This window comes from Colletes latitarsis, chromosome 12, assembly GCF_051014445.1.
Source record: "Colletes latitarsis isolate SP2378_abdomen chromosome 12, iyColLati1, whole genome shotgun sequence".
Taxonomy (NCBI): domain Eukaryota; kingdom Metazoa; phylum Arthropoda; class Insecta; order Hymenoptera; family Colletidae; genus Colletes; species Colletes latitarsis.
The window spans coordinates 13,840,099-13,856,490 of record NC_135145.1 but is presented as its reverse complement, the minus strand read 5'-3'; the positions used below and the strand labels follow the sequence as shown (position 1 = coordinate 13,856,490).

General features: G+C 40.2%; 1 protein-coding gene across 1 annotated transcript; it reads left to right on the top strand.

Annotated features, from left to right (window-relative positions):
• The first annotated feature begins 2,054 nt into the window (after positions 1 to 2,054).
• On the top strand, positions 2,055 to 2,576 carry LOC143348747 (uncharacterized). The gene has a single exon (XM_076779343.1). It carries the CDS (start codon positions 2,055 to 2,057, stop codon positions 2,574 to 2,576), a length of 522 nt encoding a protein of 173 aa, XP_076635458.1.
• The last annotated feature ends 13,816 nt before the right edge of the window (positions 2,577 to 16,392 follow it).

Below are 16,392 nucleotides of genomic sequence, written 5' to 3'. Positions count from 1 at the left end.
ACATGATTTTTGCTTAACATATTTAAAAACTAAATTACCTTAAAATAATGGACGCGAAGGAAGAATGAACTATGGTGGCTTTACATGAAAAAATATAAAGAAATTATAATTTATTAAATTAAGGTCACGTTAAATTAAAATAATATTTTTTGTTTTGTGTTATACATACATTTATATTTTTCATAAAAATGAAGTTGCCTATGTAGAATTAAAAAAAAATATTTATTTTAATAAATTTTCGGAACGTAACTCCCCTTTTTGTACCGGCTCTGGGTCTCATATAACACGGTTTCACATAACACGGCATTTTCTAGGAACCTATCTACCGTGTTATAGGAGGGTTATCTGTAATTAGTTTTACTTAATGGAATCAAATATTTTGTCGGACAAAATCCGATTTAACTCTAGTCATTTTCCTCAAAAAAGCATTAAGTCACAAATGTAAAAAACCATGTACCGATTACTCTTGACACAAGTTCGATGCAGTGTCTTTCTGCTATCGCAGTCGAATCTTCCCAATTCCTATCTACACATAAACAGAAGAGGTCACTGACGGAGGACCCCTTTTACTACGCACGTTCGAGGAGCAGATCCTCGAATGCATTTTGACCTAAACCTAAATATTTTGATGATCAATACGCATTTCATCTGAGCCAAAACACTTCCATCGTCGACATCAACGATAACATTTTCTTCTCGTGTCAACGTTCCTATGTTTAAACATAAACAATAATACACACTTGTTACAATAAGTCCCAGTTTCTTATCGTTTCCAAGAAATTCTATGGCGACCATGGCGTCATTATTTGCCGTTTATATAAACAATTTCGATCTATATGTATATGAGGGACCATCTTCCGAGCTCTGCATATTCCTCTAAATCCTCTGCAAGTCGAGATCAAGCGTTTCTTCTGTATAGCGATTCATAGTGATTTTTATTATTTAATTTATTATTCAATTTTTTATCATTACTAGAGTATAGTTTTCTACTGTTTTACCTGTAATATCTCGTATTTTTGTTTTATTTTTAGTGTAATTTTTGTATAAGTGTTTAATCATAGTTTTAGTTTTAGTGTTACTTTTTTCGGCATAGTTTTCATTTTTGTGTGGTTTTTATCATAGTTTTAGTTTTCTATTATAATTTTTTATATTCCTTTTATTTACATTTTTTTTATTACATTTACATTTATTTCAATTTTATCGTTTTTTTAATTGATTTAATTAAATAAAAAATTTATTATGGAACGCAAACAAGGACCATCCATAGTGAGGCTCGAAATATAGTTCGGCATGTATTGAAACGGTGTGACGAAGAAAAATTTTCGAATCAATTGATTCACCCTCTAGAGCAAGCAAACGCCCGTGTTGCTGCATACTGTGGTGTGTCAACAAAAACTGTGTCACGCATTCGGAAGGAAGATGCATCATGCAGCCAGGAGGGGCAATTATCGTCACCCGGAAAAAGACGTCCGAAAGCAGAGGAGAAAAAATTTACTTGCATCGCTGAAGATGAGAAAATAATCAAGAGTATTATCTTCGATTTTTATACAGTGCACAAAACTGTACCAACGGACAAAAAATTATTGGCGGCCATTCAAGAGAGGATTGTGTTCCCGTGGCAATTAGACACCTTATACAGGTTATTGAAACGTATGGGTTTTAAATGGAAGAGAAGCCACAGCGTCCGAAAAGTTTTAATCGAAAGGCCGGACATTGTTGCTTGGCGAGGCAAGTATTTACATGCAATTCAATATTATAGATCACAAAATAGGAACATAGTATATATAGACGAGACGTGGGTGGATAATACCTTGTGCTTCGGCAAATGCTGGCAAAGTAATGACATTCTTGGCATTTTAAAAAGTAATAGTTCCTCACATCGTTTGGTAATTGTTCATGCCGGAGGAAAAAGTGGTTTTATTAATGGAGCTCAATTAATTTATAAATCGAGTTTAACAACTGGAGATTACCACGGACAGATGGATGCAGAGAAATTTGAGAAGTGGATTGTCGAAAAATTATTACCGAATGTCCCCCAAAATTCAGTCATCGTTATGGATAACGCTCCATACCATTCGTTGCAAACAAATAAGCCACCGACGAAATCGTCGACAAAAGCTGCCATGATCAAGTGGCTAACAGAAAACAATACCACATTTTCTTCTGAAATGAGGAAATTTCAATTATTTGATTTTATTAAAAATAATAAACAACAGAAAACTTTTAAAATTGATCAAATTTTAAAATTACACGGACACAATACTTTGCGCTTGCCGCCATATAATTGTGATCTGAATCCCATCGAATTAGTATGGGCCGAAATGAAGAGAAATTTAAGAGAAAGAAATGTTTCGATATTAACAAAGGATCAATTGGAGACATATACCGCAGAAGCGCTCAACGGAATTACTGCTACTTTTTGGAATAATTGTTGCAAGCACGTAGAAAAATTAAAAAATGAATATTGGGAGAAAGATGGACTTTTAAAAGATGTCGTCGAAGCAATGGGTTTGGTGACACTAGATGAAGAATCTGATGCTGAGTCGGAATCCAGCATAAGTTCAAATAATGAATGAGGTAACAAAATACACACTATATTTTTTTTACAATTTGTATATACAGTTTCCTTTCAAATGAAAAATTATTTTAACAAGTAAACATACCTGGACCACATAGTCTGTTCGTCTTCCGTAGCGAGGAAAATTCACTGTCACACCGCACAAAATTTTACACATTTCAACGAGACTTGAATGCTTCAGCGTAATAAATAATACATTATTTTAGATCTGTTCACATTTTTTATATGTGTCATATCATACAATATTATATATATAATATTGCATATATTTAAGTATGTAGAAATTTTATATTTATATTTGTATAAATTATGCTTGTTATATATGTATACACACATATAGAGTTGTTATCACCTCTTTATTTATTTCTAAATTTTTCATTGAGATATTTTTATTATTGTATTGTTAAAAAAAAATATTTTTTTATTAAAAGGATTTAAATATTAAATAACAGTATTATACTTTCACTGGTAATTACATAACGTATACTTTCCTAGCATATTGTTGTCTTGTATTACATATAATTTGTATAATAGTAATATAAGTTACACTACGCCAATGGGGCTCTGTCCGCACGTGTTTCTCATTATCTCTTTCTATCTCGTTGCCTTCCTCGTCAGTCAGTCCACATGTGTGTGTAACTGCCGCGACCAATAGCGAGCTAGAGATCAATGTGTGCGTGGGAATACGTGTATCCCTTCTACTTCTCCCGCATTCTTTCCGCGGGACTTCAAGTGAGCGGAGGACAGTACCTAGACTAAGTTAGCAATAAATACGTTTCAACCAACAACCCGGCCTACGTCACTCACCGCAGCGAACCCTCGACCGCCGACTGAGTCGGCACCTGCCACCTTCCTCCGCGTCCCCCTCAAATCGGACCGTCCATGGGGGAACGGTCACATGGGTATAAAATTGACGAGAACGGAAGTGTGGACCCCGTCCGATGGACCGAAACCGCCGTATCGTGAGTTAGTCGGAGCATTGTTGTATTTATCCGTAGTAACGCGGTCGGACGTGGCTCATGCGGCTAGTTTGCTGAGCCAGTTCAACGAATGTTTTGGACGGACTCACTGAATGGCAGCAGAACGGGTTCTACGGTATCTACGAAGAACAGCAGATCTGGGCATCATCTACTGGCGCGACGAACGGCCGATAGAAGGATTCGTCGATGCGGATTGGGCTGGATGTATTGATGACAGGAGGTCATTTACTGGGTATGCATTCATTATGAATGGCGCGTGCGTAACGTGGGATTCGAAGAAGCAGCGGACCGTGGCTTTATCTTCAACCGAAGCTGAGTATATGGCACTCAGCGAGGCAACCAAGGAGGCTATCTATCTTCGGCGTTTTCTACGCGAGCTCGGCGAGAGCGTGGACGTTATAAAATTGTCAAATGATAATTTTGGAGCTCAGAGACTTGCAAGCAATCCAGTTTTCCACGCTTGGACCAAGCACATAAACATCCGGCATCATTTCGTTCGCGAGGCTGTCGATTCAGGGCTAGTGGATATTCAACACATCGCTTCTGAGAACATGCCAGTGAAAAGGTACATCCTTCTTTAAAAGTTTCGTTAATGGTTTTGCGGTTTTAGCCATATCGGGGATGAATCGTCTGTAGCAACCTACCAGACCTAGAAATTGTTTAATGTTTTTCCGCGTTCGGGGTACTGGGAAATTTTTTACAGTTCGAATTTTATCTGGGTCAGGCTTCACTCCTTCGCTGGTAATTTTATAACCTAAGTATGCGATTTCTTTTTGCAGGAAACGACATTTCGTTGGTTGAAGAGTTAATCCAGCATTTTGCAAGCGAGCCAGAAGGGCCTTCAGTTTACGTGCGTGTTCCGAAAGGGAAGCTGTGTAAATAAGAATGTCGTCCATGTAGACGAAGAGTTCGATTCCCTGCAACCCGGATAGCGCGAGGTCCAAAACTCGTTGAAAGGTGGCTGGCGCGTTCCTCAGGCCAAAAGGCATCCGGTTGAATTCAAAATGGCCCGGGGGGGGGGGGGGGGGGGGAAAGAAAGCCGTATTGGACTTAGCTCCTCCTAGCTGATCTAAGACTCGTTGGTTAGGGCCGAGGATAAAACCTATCTACTCGCTTTGATTCAGAGCCGAGTACAGTACCTAATCTACCGCGGCATCGTAGGCGACGATTCCCCCCGAACTGCAGAAGCATTAATAAATCTAATAAAATACGCGTATCCCCGGAGATTTAACCTTAACGACTTGCAAAACGAATTACGGGGCGTACAGCGTCACGATCATAAAACTATCGAAGAATTCGGTTACCGGATACATGGGATTGTAGATCGTGGGATTCAGACGGCGCGTGAAAATTACGATCCGGAGCAATTCATCGGGATCAAGGCGTTGCTCACGGAGAACGCGGTTCGCGGTTTCCTAAAAGGCCTGCCAAGCGACATTATCTCGGGGATAATATCGAGGGACGATTTGCAGGATCTAAAAACGGTCATAAAGTCAGCCTCCAGAATTAAAAGCCTAGCCGGTTTTACGCGAAACCCGAAACCCGCGAACATTCCCCGGGATCGGTCCCGGATACTTAGGACGGAAGTACATGAGCGAGCTTGTTTCCGTTGCGGGGAAACGGGGCATTTGGTCGCGGACTGTCGACGCAAGGCTAATAACTGATTTCATAGATCCCGACCATACACACCGAGATGCCAACAATGCAGGGGAACGGGGCACACGGAAAGACAGTGCCGTCGGTATAGTTCAAATCGCGTTCCTGAGAATACGCGCCCCCCAGTCCCCTTACTCTCCGCGAACCTACTGAACCGAGGTTTGCGTGTATCCTGGCCGATGATGCCAGATGAAAGTGTGAATGGGGATGACCAGGACCGCACAAGGATATCCAGAGGTGTGACCTCGGTAGTAAATCCGGTAGACCCTGTAGAAAACCTTTTAGCTGCACAAGATATCAATGACAAAAATAGAATCAATGTCGGGAAAAGAATTTTAACCACAACCGCCGATATGAATGAACCGACGCAATCCTCCCCTATCGTTCCTACTGTATTCTATTTGAAGGACCACCTTCTTACACGACAAGATAACCTCGTTCACTTCGTTCCTATCAACGGCACCGATACTTCCCACACCAGCAAGGGACTGTTAAATCGAATAGGTCTATCAATAGAACAGGTACAACTATACAAACTAAATGTTGGGAATGCCATGGCGTTCCCTCAGGACAAATACTCGGTATTCTTTTTGTTTTTCAAAACCGATCCCCAAGACGAATTAAATTTTGATCATATCCAAAACTTCCTGAAATCCCTCAAAAATCTACTAAACTCTTTGCGTTCCGATACCTTCAGTATCCTAATAGACCCAAATAAATTCGGCTCCTCCGTGCAGAATAATATATTAAGCTTGCTTAGGGAAATCTTTAACGACATTTTTTCAGAATGATTTGAAACTTTTTAATTTAATTTTGTGAACTTTTTAACGAAGCCTCCATCAACAAATTAGTATTCTTGATTTCCGTCTTATTTTGGCCTCTAGAATCTCCCATTACAATATTGCCCAGGGGTGGCGAAATACCCTGTATAGATGAAAACCCAAATGCATTCCAGAATCCTGTTGAGTACTGCTATTCTGTTTAAAGTGAACCCAAGATGCCATATTTGTGGTGACGTGGCAATAATTAAATGCGCATAGTGTAAGAAATCTTTATGTTTCAGACATTTTTTCGACGAGTACCATTATTATCGAAACTACACAGAGTAATTGCTATACACACTGTATGTATTTATAATTTATAAATCGCTCCACCTTTGCCACGATGTCGTAGGTGGGCAATAACAACAATTTTCATTGCTGTTAAGAAACTTGTTACTGTTATTATTACTTGTTGCTTGTGTAAGAAGTCTATATGTTTGGACCGTGGGACCGTTGGCGTCGATGATGTTTAGTCTAAGCTAGTGTAGGCATCGAGTGAGGTGTGTAGGTTTAAGCTGAAATACGTTCGGGGCACTGCGCCTCGAACATGCGTTTTGTTTAGATCATTATTGTAAGATAGGTATAAGGAAGGGTCGACTTTGACTGCGGGAACGTCACTCTGCATCGAACATTAATCGAGAGGAGTCACAGTTTTATGCTTATGGATTTTACGTTTACGTTTTATGTCTTTCTTTTATGTTCTCTATGTTAACTAGTTTTACTAAATATTAAATAATACAGTTAATATAGTTACGTTTATTGTCCGCGTGTTTGAATTCGACCATAAGCCTCTGACCATCCTCGCCAATCCTTACACTTGTTACTGTATAATTTAGTGCAAGCCTACAATGCTTCATTAAAATCAAAGTTAGAACGGCTACTACCATAGTGGATGTACGCGCAAGATGTAAATCATCAAAATTTGCAAAACTATAAGAGGCAATTTTAAAATGTTACATGCCAAGGGATTTGTAAGTTAATATATTTTTTTTTGTTATAAATTGCATTTTGTTAAATTTTTTAACACCATGTTATTGTATAAAAGAAACCATTAACCTCGCCCGTTAACAATTTTTTCGTATGTCTTTCCGTTTTCGAGAAGGCCGTTTCGAGCCACATCTTCAAGGGGTGGTTTCACCCCCTAAACTCAAGTTACCGCAGCTAAAGAATACGTGTCGATTATTTTTGGCTGCCTTATAAGTGTACGAAGTTTCATTAAAATCGAAGCCGGACCGTTCACGAAGGTTCCTTGTAAGTACCACGAGGAAATGCGAATAAATAAATATATAAAACAAACAAATTTTATATTTATTTACGTATGTATATCTTCGAAATTTCATGAAAGCAGGGAGACAGTGTTGAAGACACATGAGAACTAACGATGAGATTAGTAAAACTTGACAATTTATAACCTCCCGATAACCTGAGAAACGGCCAGCGACAAGCGAAGTAATCCTAATTAGTGCAGCCGGCGCCAAGAGAATACGTTTTTACGAGACGTGCGGACGGCAAAGTGTTAACATCCAAAGAAAATACGAAAAACATCATTTAAGTTCCACTTTACACTTTTCTTAATGTTTTTTTAAAAAAAATAAATTTCGCGTCAAATTTCCTTCATGAACAACTTATGTAACGTTATTTTTAGTAAAAATATGCCAACCTGTAGTAAGAATGTTGAATACCCATAACAAATGTATATCAGAAATCTACATGTAAAAAGAACCACTGTACTTTACCACCCCTCTTTTCATGTTAATATTAAACTAAAAGAAACGACGCGGCCTACACCGAAAACCGATCAAAGTTCTACGAAGTCAACAAAGCTCACGGCGAAAAAAGCTAGGCCGCACCAATCAGCGACGACTGATGGGCTCGAGCCGATCTACCGTTTCGGTATAAATATAGTCCCTTTGGCCCATCGCAGTCAGTCACTACCCGACTACCGAAAAGGTAACCTTTCAAAGTACCGGCTCCTTCGCGGCAGCACAGACAAGGTATACGAGTAGACCTTACACCTTATGGACTCGTGGCCAAATCTGATTGCCATACCGACCTGAAAATTCGGAGGTGATTTTAGCGTCCACTTCTCATGTATAGCGGTCGGCAGAAAAACTATTCACTAAATTCGTGGGATGGGCAAACAGACTATGGTTGTGTATAAATATATGTGAGTTGCAAAATACGAATTATTCGCATTTCTTTGTCTGGTTAAAGTTGCAAATAATCTATATTAATTGACTAGTTCCATTTAGAATTACGAACGATGAGAAACTATTGATTTCCTTTTCCAAATTCTAATTTGGAGGATCAGGTCTCGATCTACCATATGATTCATAATTAATTTGGGCAATATAAGAATATCTCGACTTACGAACCATACGACCGTACAATGCGTAAATAATTTTTGATCGAAACTTTTGTCGATAGCGCATCAGAAGAAAAATTCGTGAATTTCCTTTCGTTACCAATATCAACGAACGGGTTAAATATGATTCGCAGAGCCACTGTCCTTAAACACAAAGTGCGCTATAACACTATCGATATTTTACGTGATCAGTATTTTGATTTGTTAAAACATAACCTCATATTGAATCGGTGATGTAAACAATATTTAATTAGTTATTAAACGATTGTTTGAAAAAGATATATTTATTCGAAAACGTGTGATTTAGGTACGGCGAATGCTACAAATCGGAAAGTGTCTGACTTTACAATCAATTATCGATTGTAAACAAAGAATCAAATTTAATAGACTACGTATCACATTACTTTTCGACAATTATTAAATACTCTGTTGGAAAGAGAATCAATCTTAGATCAGTTTCTGAATTAAACTGCCTTTGACAATCATTTTATGTATACAGAAAGTAAAAGAATAAAATTTATTCGTTTTGCTAGAAGAACAGAAACTCTTCGATCGGTAATCGAATAGAAACGTCCATTCGTATCACGTACGCACTCTATGCATAATACGGAGGACCTTATTTTTCGATTTTCGAATTTTTTTGGGACACCTTCAGAAATTGTGACACTAGATGAAAATATAACCTATGCAAAATCTGAAGTTGATCAGGCAACGGGAAAACATGGCAAATCGTAGTTGAAAATTTGGTGTCTTTGTAACCCGTTTTTCTCCATTATAATGTCTTGCTATCATATATGTTAGTACCTCTTTGAGTTCATCTTTTTACGCTTTATAAAGATATAGAAAAAAAATTTTGAATTTTTTGTTTTTTATAAGTTGCGATTCTCAAATTTCAAGAATGTATTGCGGAACCAAAATATACTTTTTCGCATTATATTTGCTTCGATAAATAGTACAAGTTTTACTCATAACATTTTTTCCTCTGTTTATAAATAACGAAGATATTTACAGTGATCTTTTAAAGCGTTTTTACATCTTTCATTTCATATTTTGAAATGATGTAGGTGTATATCAAGATTATAGTTTCTTAATTATTTTGTATTTCAATTAAATCATACGGACAAAATGATTTATGTAAATACGTGCGAAATAGTATTCAATATTTTGGAAATGCTACTACATTTTCCTTCGACTAGATGCTATATAGTACTTAAAAATCCTTAACTATGGTCCATCAGGCTACTATCTGTTCTGAACAAAGGATCAGGTACTGAATGTTGGAGGGGAACGGGGCTAGTACTTGAATTTGTTGAGGCTAAATCAACCCACCTGTTAGATTTGCGCTAAGGAAAGTTTATGGTAAGAAAAAGCGTCCAAAACTGTATGCAAGGCCAAGATTGTCACATCTGCAGGCCAGCTTATAGTCCTAGCACAAACCCTCCGTATTTCGAACCAAAAAAAAGCATCAAGGAAAAATTAAACCATTGTAAGAAACTGTAGCGGTCGACTGCCTAGACTCGCGGCTAGGCGAAATTTATGACAGTGAATGTGTATGATCAGCTTTTGCGAGCACGTAAGCGCGAGCAGTGTCGTACCCAGGCTTTCGCCTATACCGACAGGTGTTATGGTGCGACAAGCACCCCTGCCAAGTACGAAAACAGAGAACTACTAGCCCCCTCAATACTGCCATATCCTTGAGGTGGGATAGTTGTCGACCAATTTTGACTCCAAGCCATTACTGCACTACAAAGAGTTTTTCTTTAGAGTCGTCTTGTATCTTGGAACCCATGTTCTAAGAGTGCGCTCGACTCATATTTATTATAGCCAGATCATATTATAGCCAGAGCCTCGTTAGCCGGCAATGGCTAGAGAAGTAATATCTCCCCCACAGCTTTGGACAGCCCGAGGTTTATGACAGTCGAAACGTCCAATGTTCCTTAAAGTAATATCACAGCAAAGTGCCATAACTTTATTACACCACTCTTCTAGTAAGTCATATACCGCAGATACTTGATTATTTCCACTGTTAGATAGAATGGTGGGAATCCCCACTAATCATTCGACACCTCTACAAGTAATAATTTCTGGTAATAGCTCAACTTTTCCTGCCCCGTATAAGACTGGTAAAAGTTTTCTGTCCCAGTATACTGCAATCGCATAAGGCTCGCAGTCATTAAATGTTGAACGCAATTTCTGCGCAAGGTTTGTATGAAGTTCAGATAGACAGCGACAAATTGATTAATTATTAAGTACTAATTATTAAATATTCTAACTCATGACCAAGAGCTGCAATAGCACCAAAATCAAATTTTAACAAAACATGAAAAAAATCTTTTGATAAAAATTGCGTTGTTTGATGAAGGAATATAACCTGAAAAAGAAGTTTTCTCAAGGTCAATATTTGAAATTTCAAACTCATCATTTCTTTTTATTGCAGTCCTATATTTTTTATTCTATATTGTTATAGAGCGTAAAGGGCGAATTCAGCGATATACAAAACTGTATAAAAACTGTGAATTAAAACGAAAGAAAACAAATTACATTGCAGTCAGGTTTCACTGCCAAATTTTCAACTACTACGTGCCAAGTTTTCCCATTGTCCGTTCAATTTCAGATTTTGCATAGGTTGTTTTTTCAACTATTGTCACAATTTCAGGGAATATAATTTTCATCAAATATAAATAAGGTCCACACTGATGCATAAGAAATGTAATTTTGTGAATAATATTGAAGTGTGATTTTCGAAATGAATAATGTGAACGAATTCAAGAATTTTCTCATCCATCAATAGGGTTCTACACACAAGGTATTTACATTGTTCAAGTTTGTAGGCTTATTGTTAGTGTCTTCGTTTTTTTATTTTGAATCCACGGTATCTACCTGAAGCATCTTTACTTCCGCGAATTAACAAAGTTTCGAAAACGTGGTTTTACCTTCTTTTTCGAAACACAAGCTTCGCGAGATATCGGAGCTTCCCCGCTATCTATTAGCTATCATTCATGTTCTGTAAATTAACGTAGTAACACGTTTAACGACCAACGAGGTGCGTATTTCTAACCTGCTCATATTTTGTTATTAATACTACTCGCGTTTACTCTCTAACGGTGCTTTTGTTTAGAATTAATACATTCCTACCTAAAATGGGGTTGGAATTGTGGCAAAAAGTAAATCAATTTCACACACTTTCTTCGATATTTAACCGGCGTTGATTCATATCTGTCTAAACGAAATGACGTATCTTGTAGATTTTGTAATTATTATATGCCATTCATATACAAGTAAATTGCAAACTTTAATTCTTATACGTTCTAGAACTTTTTATAAAAATCGAAACATATTGTTCTGCCCCTAGGGGTTCACCGTAGTATGTGGGAGGTTGCGGATTCGGGAGTGGTTAAAGAATTATACCAATCAAAGAAGCCCAAACCAAGGAGCCGGTGCAAGTAGACGGCCGCTCCGGAACAGTTCCCGTCAGCGAACCGCCAGCCGCCACCATAGGCCCGCTGCCCACATACGACGTCCACCTGGGGCCGGAGTTGATACGGGTGCCAGGCCATATACCGTGGACGTCGAGGCGATACAAATGCCCGGCCGAAGGCGGCCATTTTCACCTTAAGTGGGCAACAGGCCGCAACGAGGCCCGAAGGCCGCGACGACGCCGGCCGTTCAGCCATCAACGACGCCACCCGGGCCGGCCCTGACGAAGGTTGAAAAAAAAGGCCAGCCACTGAGGTCCAGCAGTCCCAGGAAAAAGGACGGTTTTGGAGAAGGAAAGAGCAGCGACGGAAAGCGAGGGCGGAGGCCCGGAAAACCCAGGGAAGGGAGGAACCGAAACCGGACAACCTCCTGACCGAGGCCGTCCTAACATCGCTGAAGCTGCTGCAGGAGCAGCAGACCAGCAACCAGGCGTCCTCGTCTAAGTAGCTTAATTTTGAGTGAACAAAGAATCCTCTCTATATCGTATGAGAACCGCGAATTACCGCTTCTTTGTTTATTGCACGGGCCGTGCAAGGGGGGCGGTATGTTTAAATAACTCATTAATTCGTTGATTGAAAACGTCGGTTGAACCATCGCGTGATCGATAGAAAACGCAGGACATTTCTTATACGGTGTTATTCTCAGTTTACGCGACATTCCAGTGCCTTCTCTGCGGCGTAATATGTTTCGAGAGCAATAACGTGTAGAAAAACTGCAAACTTACTTTCGATAAGAATCACGCAATCGGCTTAGTAACGGTTCCCAGAGAACAGGTGTTACTACGCCGAAATTACAGAGAGGATATAAAATTAATAAGAGACAGACAGCTTAGACCAGACAGCGCCACGAGACGAAAAATTTCCCCGCTCTCGCGGCCACAGTTAAGCATGTATGTCTCGGGGACACTTGCTATCTGGTTCTCGACGAGTGCGGACCTCCTAAGCCGACCTCGTCTATCATCGCAGATCGATATATACGATTAGTTAGATTCGTCTAATTCGATCGTCGATCTACTGAACCAAAACGGAGCGAAATCAAGACTGTTTTCCAACCCGTCATCGGTGGCTGAGAATAATCAAATTTACACTTAAATAGTGCTTGATTATCGCCACCGTTGTGTCGAAAATCACGTACTGGTTCAATCAGCGTCGTGTACAAGAACCGAGAGAATTTCTCGATTCTCTTTTGGCTATTGCATGATTTAAAAAACCAACCTATAGGGCGCCTTTGTTGCAAATTCCCTGGGTTGGGATCGCCGTTTTCCAGGGTCAAATCTGAGCTTGGGATAACACCCCCATAGGGGCCTTATTGGCACATTCCCTGGATAAAATCCCAACTGTTTTCGACCTACTCGAGCGTGGTTTCCGGACCGTCAGTGTGTACGGACACTCGACGTAGAGCGACGCTCAAAGGGCACCGTGGTGTAAGCACCTTAATAGTCAGTCGCTTCTGCGCAGTTAAGGCTCTGCATCACACCGGTCCCGTACGGACCAGGGAACGGCGAGGGACCGCGGAGTTGACAACCTTTGGAGCCTTACAACCTCCACTTGTTGTCCTCTCCTGCAAAAACCAAGCCTGTAGCAGTGGGAAAATCGAGAATAAAATCTCGTCTTCCCCATCTGCAATTAAACGTTTTCAGTAATCAGAAACGAAAATTTACAGTCCACGAACCCGGCTGCGTATCGCTGTGGTAAAAATTCCCGCTCCTGTTTACAATAAACGGGGCAAGGAGCGTGTGGATCGAGGCGAGTCCGACAACGCGACGAGCGTTGTCACATATTAACAGCCGGATTTCGGTCTTTTTTTGTTACAGATGTTACGAGCCAGGGCCGTGCAGAGCGCGTGGCCTGCGAGTGTGAGAGAGAGTATGGAATATGGTATCAATTTATTAGTTAGGTGCACGGACGAACCCAATGCGAAATTGGGGTGCTGCTAGGATAGTTCCTAACGAGGACGAACCTGATGCGAAATCAGGGAGCCTCCTGGGATGGAGTCACGTACGGACGAACCTGGTGCGAAACCAGGGAGCCGTAGGAGGGTGAAACGTCGCGAATGAACCCGATGCGAAATCGGGGAGCTGCTAGGAGGTTGGAAGGCGCGCAAACGAACTCGATGCGTAATCGAGGAGCTGCTGGGAAGTTGGATAAATCACAGACGAACCTGATGCGAAATCAGGGAGCTGTAGGATGCGGACGAACCTGATGCGTAATCAGGGAGCCGCTAGGATGGTAATAGATTGCGTGGACGAACTCGATGCGTAATCGAGGAGCCACTAGGTTGTAAGAATTTGTATTTGGAATTAGGATATGTTAATTTGAACTCGTAACTTTGAATTATTAAATATAATATAACCCGAGCGGTAAGGTTATATTATTATGGGAACGTTTAACTAATGATAATCGCTTTATATAATTATGGGTTAAAGAAGTTGGATAACTCTGATTTAACAATGAAAGTATATATATTCTTAAATCAACAAGTAAAATACAAATGTTTCGTGTATCTTGTGTCGCGATCAAAGAATGATTATATTTATCTAAAAAGATCTTGCGCGGTGTTGACGCACTGGCGATGCGGGGGTATGTCAGTTGAAAGTAATGGCCGCAATAGAATTTATGCCGGTTCACGGATTCTATATGGTATAATATTGATACGACAGGGAACTGTAGCCCGATCTCACAAATACAACTGACTAACAAAAATCGTATACGCGTAACGAGAGTCGTGGAGTTGACACTAAGCGTGACGGTACGATTATGATCCCCTGAGTAACGAAATCACGGGGTTTATATACCAAAAAATCTGTGTGGGGCGGATTCAAAAGTACGTTAGAAATCACTGTGTGCACTATTCTCCGAATTGTATTAATTAACGAGCTGCTCTATTCTCCGAATTGTATTAATTAACGGGCTGCTGCATCGCGACGGAAGTGACCTCCATTTCAAAGGTTAGATAAGTAGCAGGGCGATTTCCTAATGCACGCAAGTGGCAAGAAAAATTTGAGGAACGAAACGTTCGACATACGTAACACAGAAGACCGAGGCGGGAGCCGTAAAGGCGAGGCCGGCCTAAATTTGCCTGAATTTATATTATTATTAAATTTCTCTTACATTTGTTTATTTAATTTTTATTTTCCATTTTGAATTTCATTTAATAAATGGCCTAGTCCAGTGGACTAGGCGAAAGAAATATATTACCGTACAATTCACTTTCCGCCAAAATTCCAATCCCTCGTGATCCAGACCATACTAAGTTAAAGGGTACGAGACAAGGTCTTTTTATACACCTTTACACAAACTCGTACCTATTTTAACAAAAAGTAATACTGGGTGAAATGAATAAAATGTACAAAATTCTTTACAATTGGCAAGGAATATTTATATTCCTTTAATTTTACAATGAATGAAGGTACTGTAGAGAACCGTGCATTTAAACAGTATTAAATCGCGTACGAATTCTGGCTGAGCAGCGAATCGTTCGCTGTCCGACGCAAGCGAAGGCGGTTACTGGCGAAAAAAACTGTCAACACGCGGCGAGCGAACGGCCGAATAGCTGATGGGTGAATAATCCAAAAAGTGAGAAACGATAGCGTGGAAGAGAGAAAGATTGAAAAGTTCGGCAACCGTCGAACGTAGGTGAGAATGTATTGAAGAAAATAAACACGAGTGAGCCGCGGAGACTTGTGATAGACAATGTCGAGTATTAGCGGAGTGATTTTGTCGAAATACTAGCGGAGTGATTTTAGTAGCGAGAGAAAGTTTAGTGTGAGCACGAATAAAGCATTTATAAAGATACTTGCTGTGTTTTACGAACAACCACGGTCCCTGATAATCCCACAGTATTTTATCGAAAAATGCCGCAGATAGAGCATCGTCATCAAATGTTACTGTATATAAAGGAAGGAAAGTATTGTCGCAATGCAGTGCTAGGGAAAAAATGAGAAGAGCGCGACCTGCTACTACCAAATGACGAGCAATCTCTTTTTGCGGAAGACGACGAAGACGTTCACAACTGCGAACAGTCATCGGATGGTGGAAGTGCTTCGAATAGCGATTCTGAGCCAGAGGTGCAGGATTGGGAATCCGACAAATCTGATACGTCAGAATCCGAAGAATATACTGTTCCAGAAAACGAAATTGTATTTGGACGTACATTGCACCAAATAACGAAGCAGTAGAAGACCTGTAGCGTCCGGCGTACGCAGAAGAGTTTTCTTTCGTGCAAACGGCCCACGTAATTTACGACTCTCGTTCGTCGAAGCTGTTTTTGAGGAAGATATTTTCCAGACACGCGTAACGAATGCGTTCAGTAAATTCTTTTCCTAAGTCCCTCAACAGCAAATAAAGACCGTCGTAAATTAGGGATTTCCGGAGGACACTCGACGCGTTCCCATCGGAGTTTCGCCAAATGGGCCCAGCGCGGGTGGCCCGAAGGAAATCCTGTAGTGAGGACGCAACGACGTCCCCCTCGATCACCACGCCGTTTCGAAAACAAGCACGCTGTCGGCGTAAGAAA

Coding starts and splice junctions, on each gene's coding strand:
- LOC143348747 (XM_076779343.1), top strand. CDS start 2,055: ATGGATAACGCTCCATACCATTCGTTGCAAACAAATAAGCCACCGACG.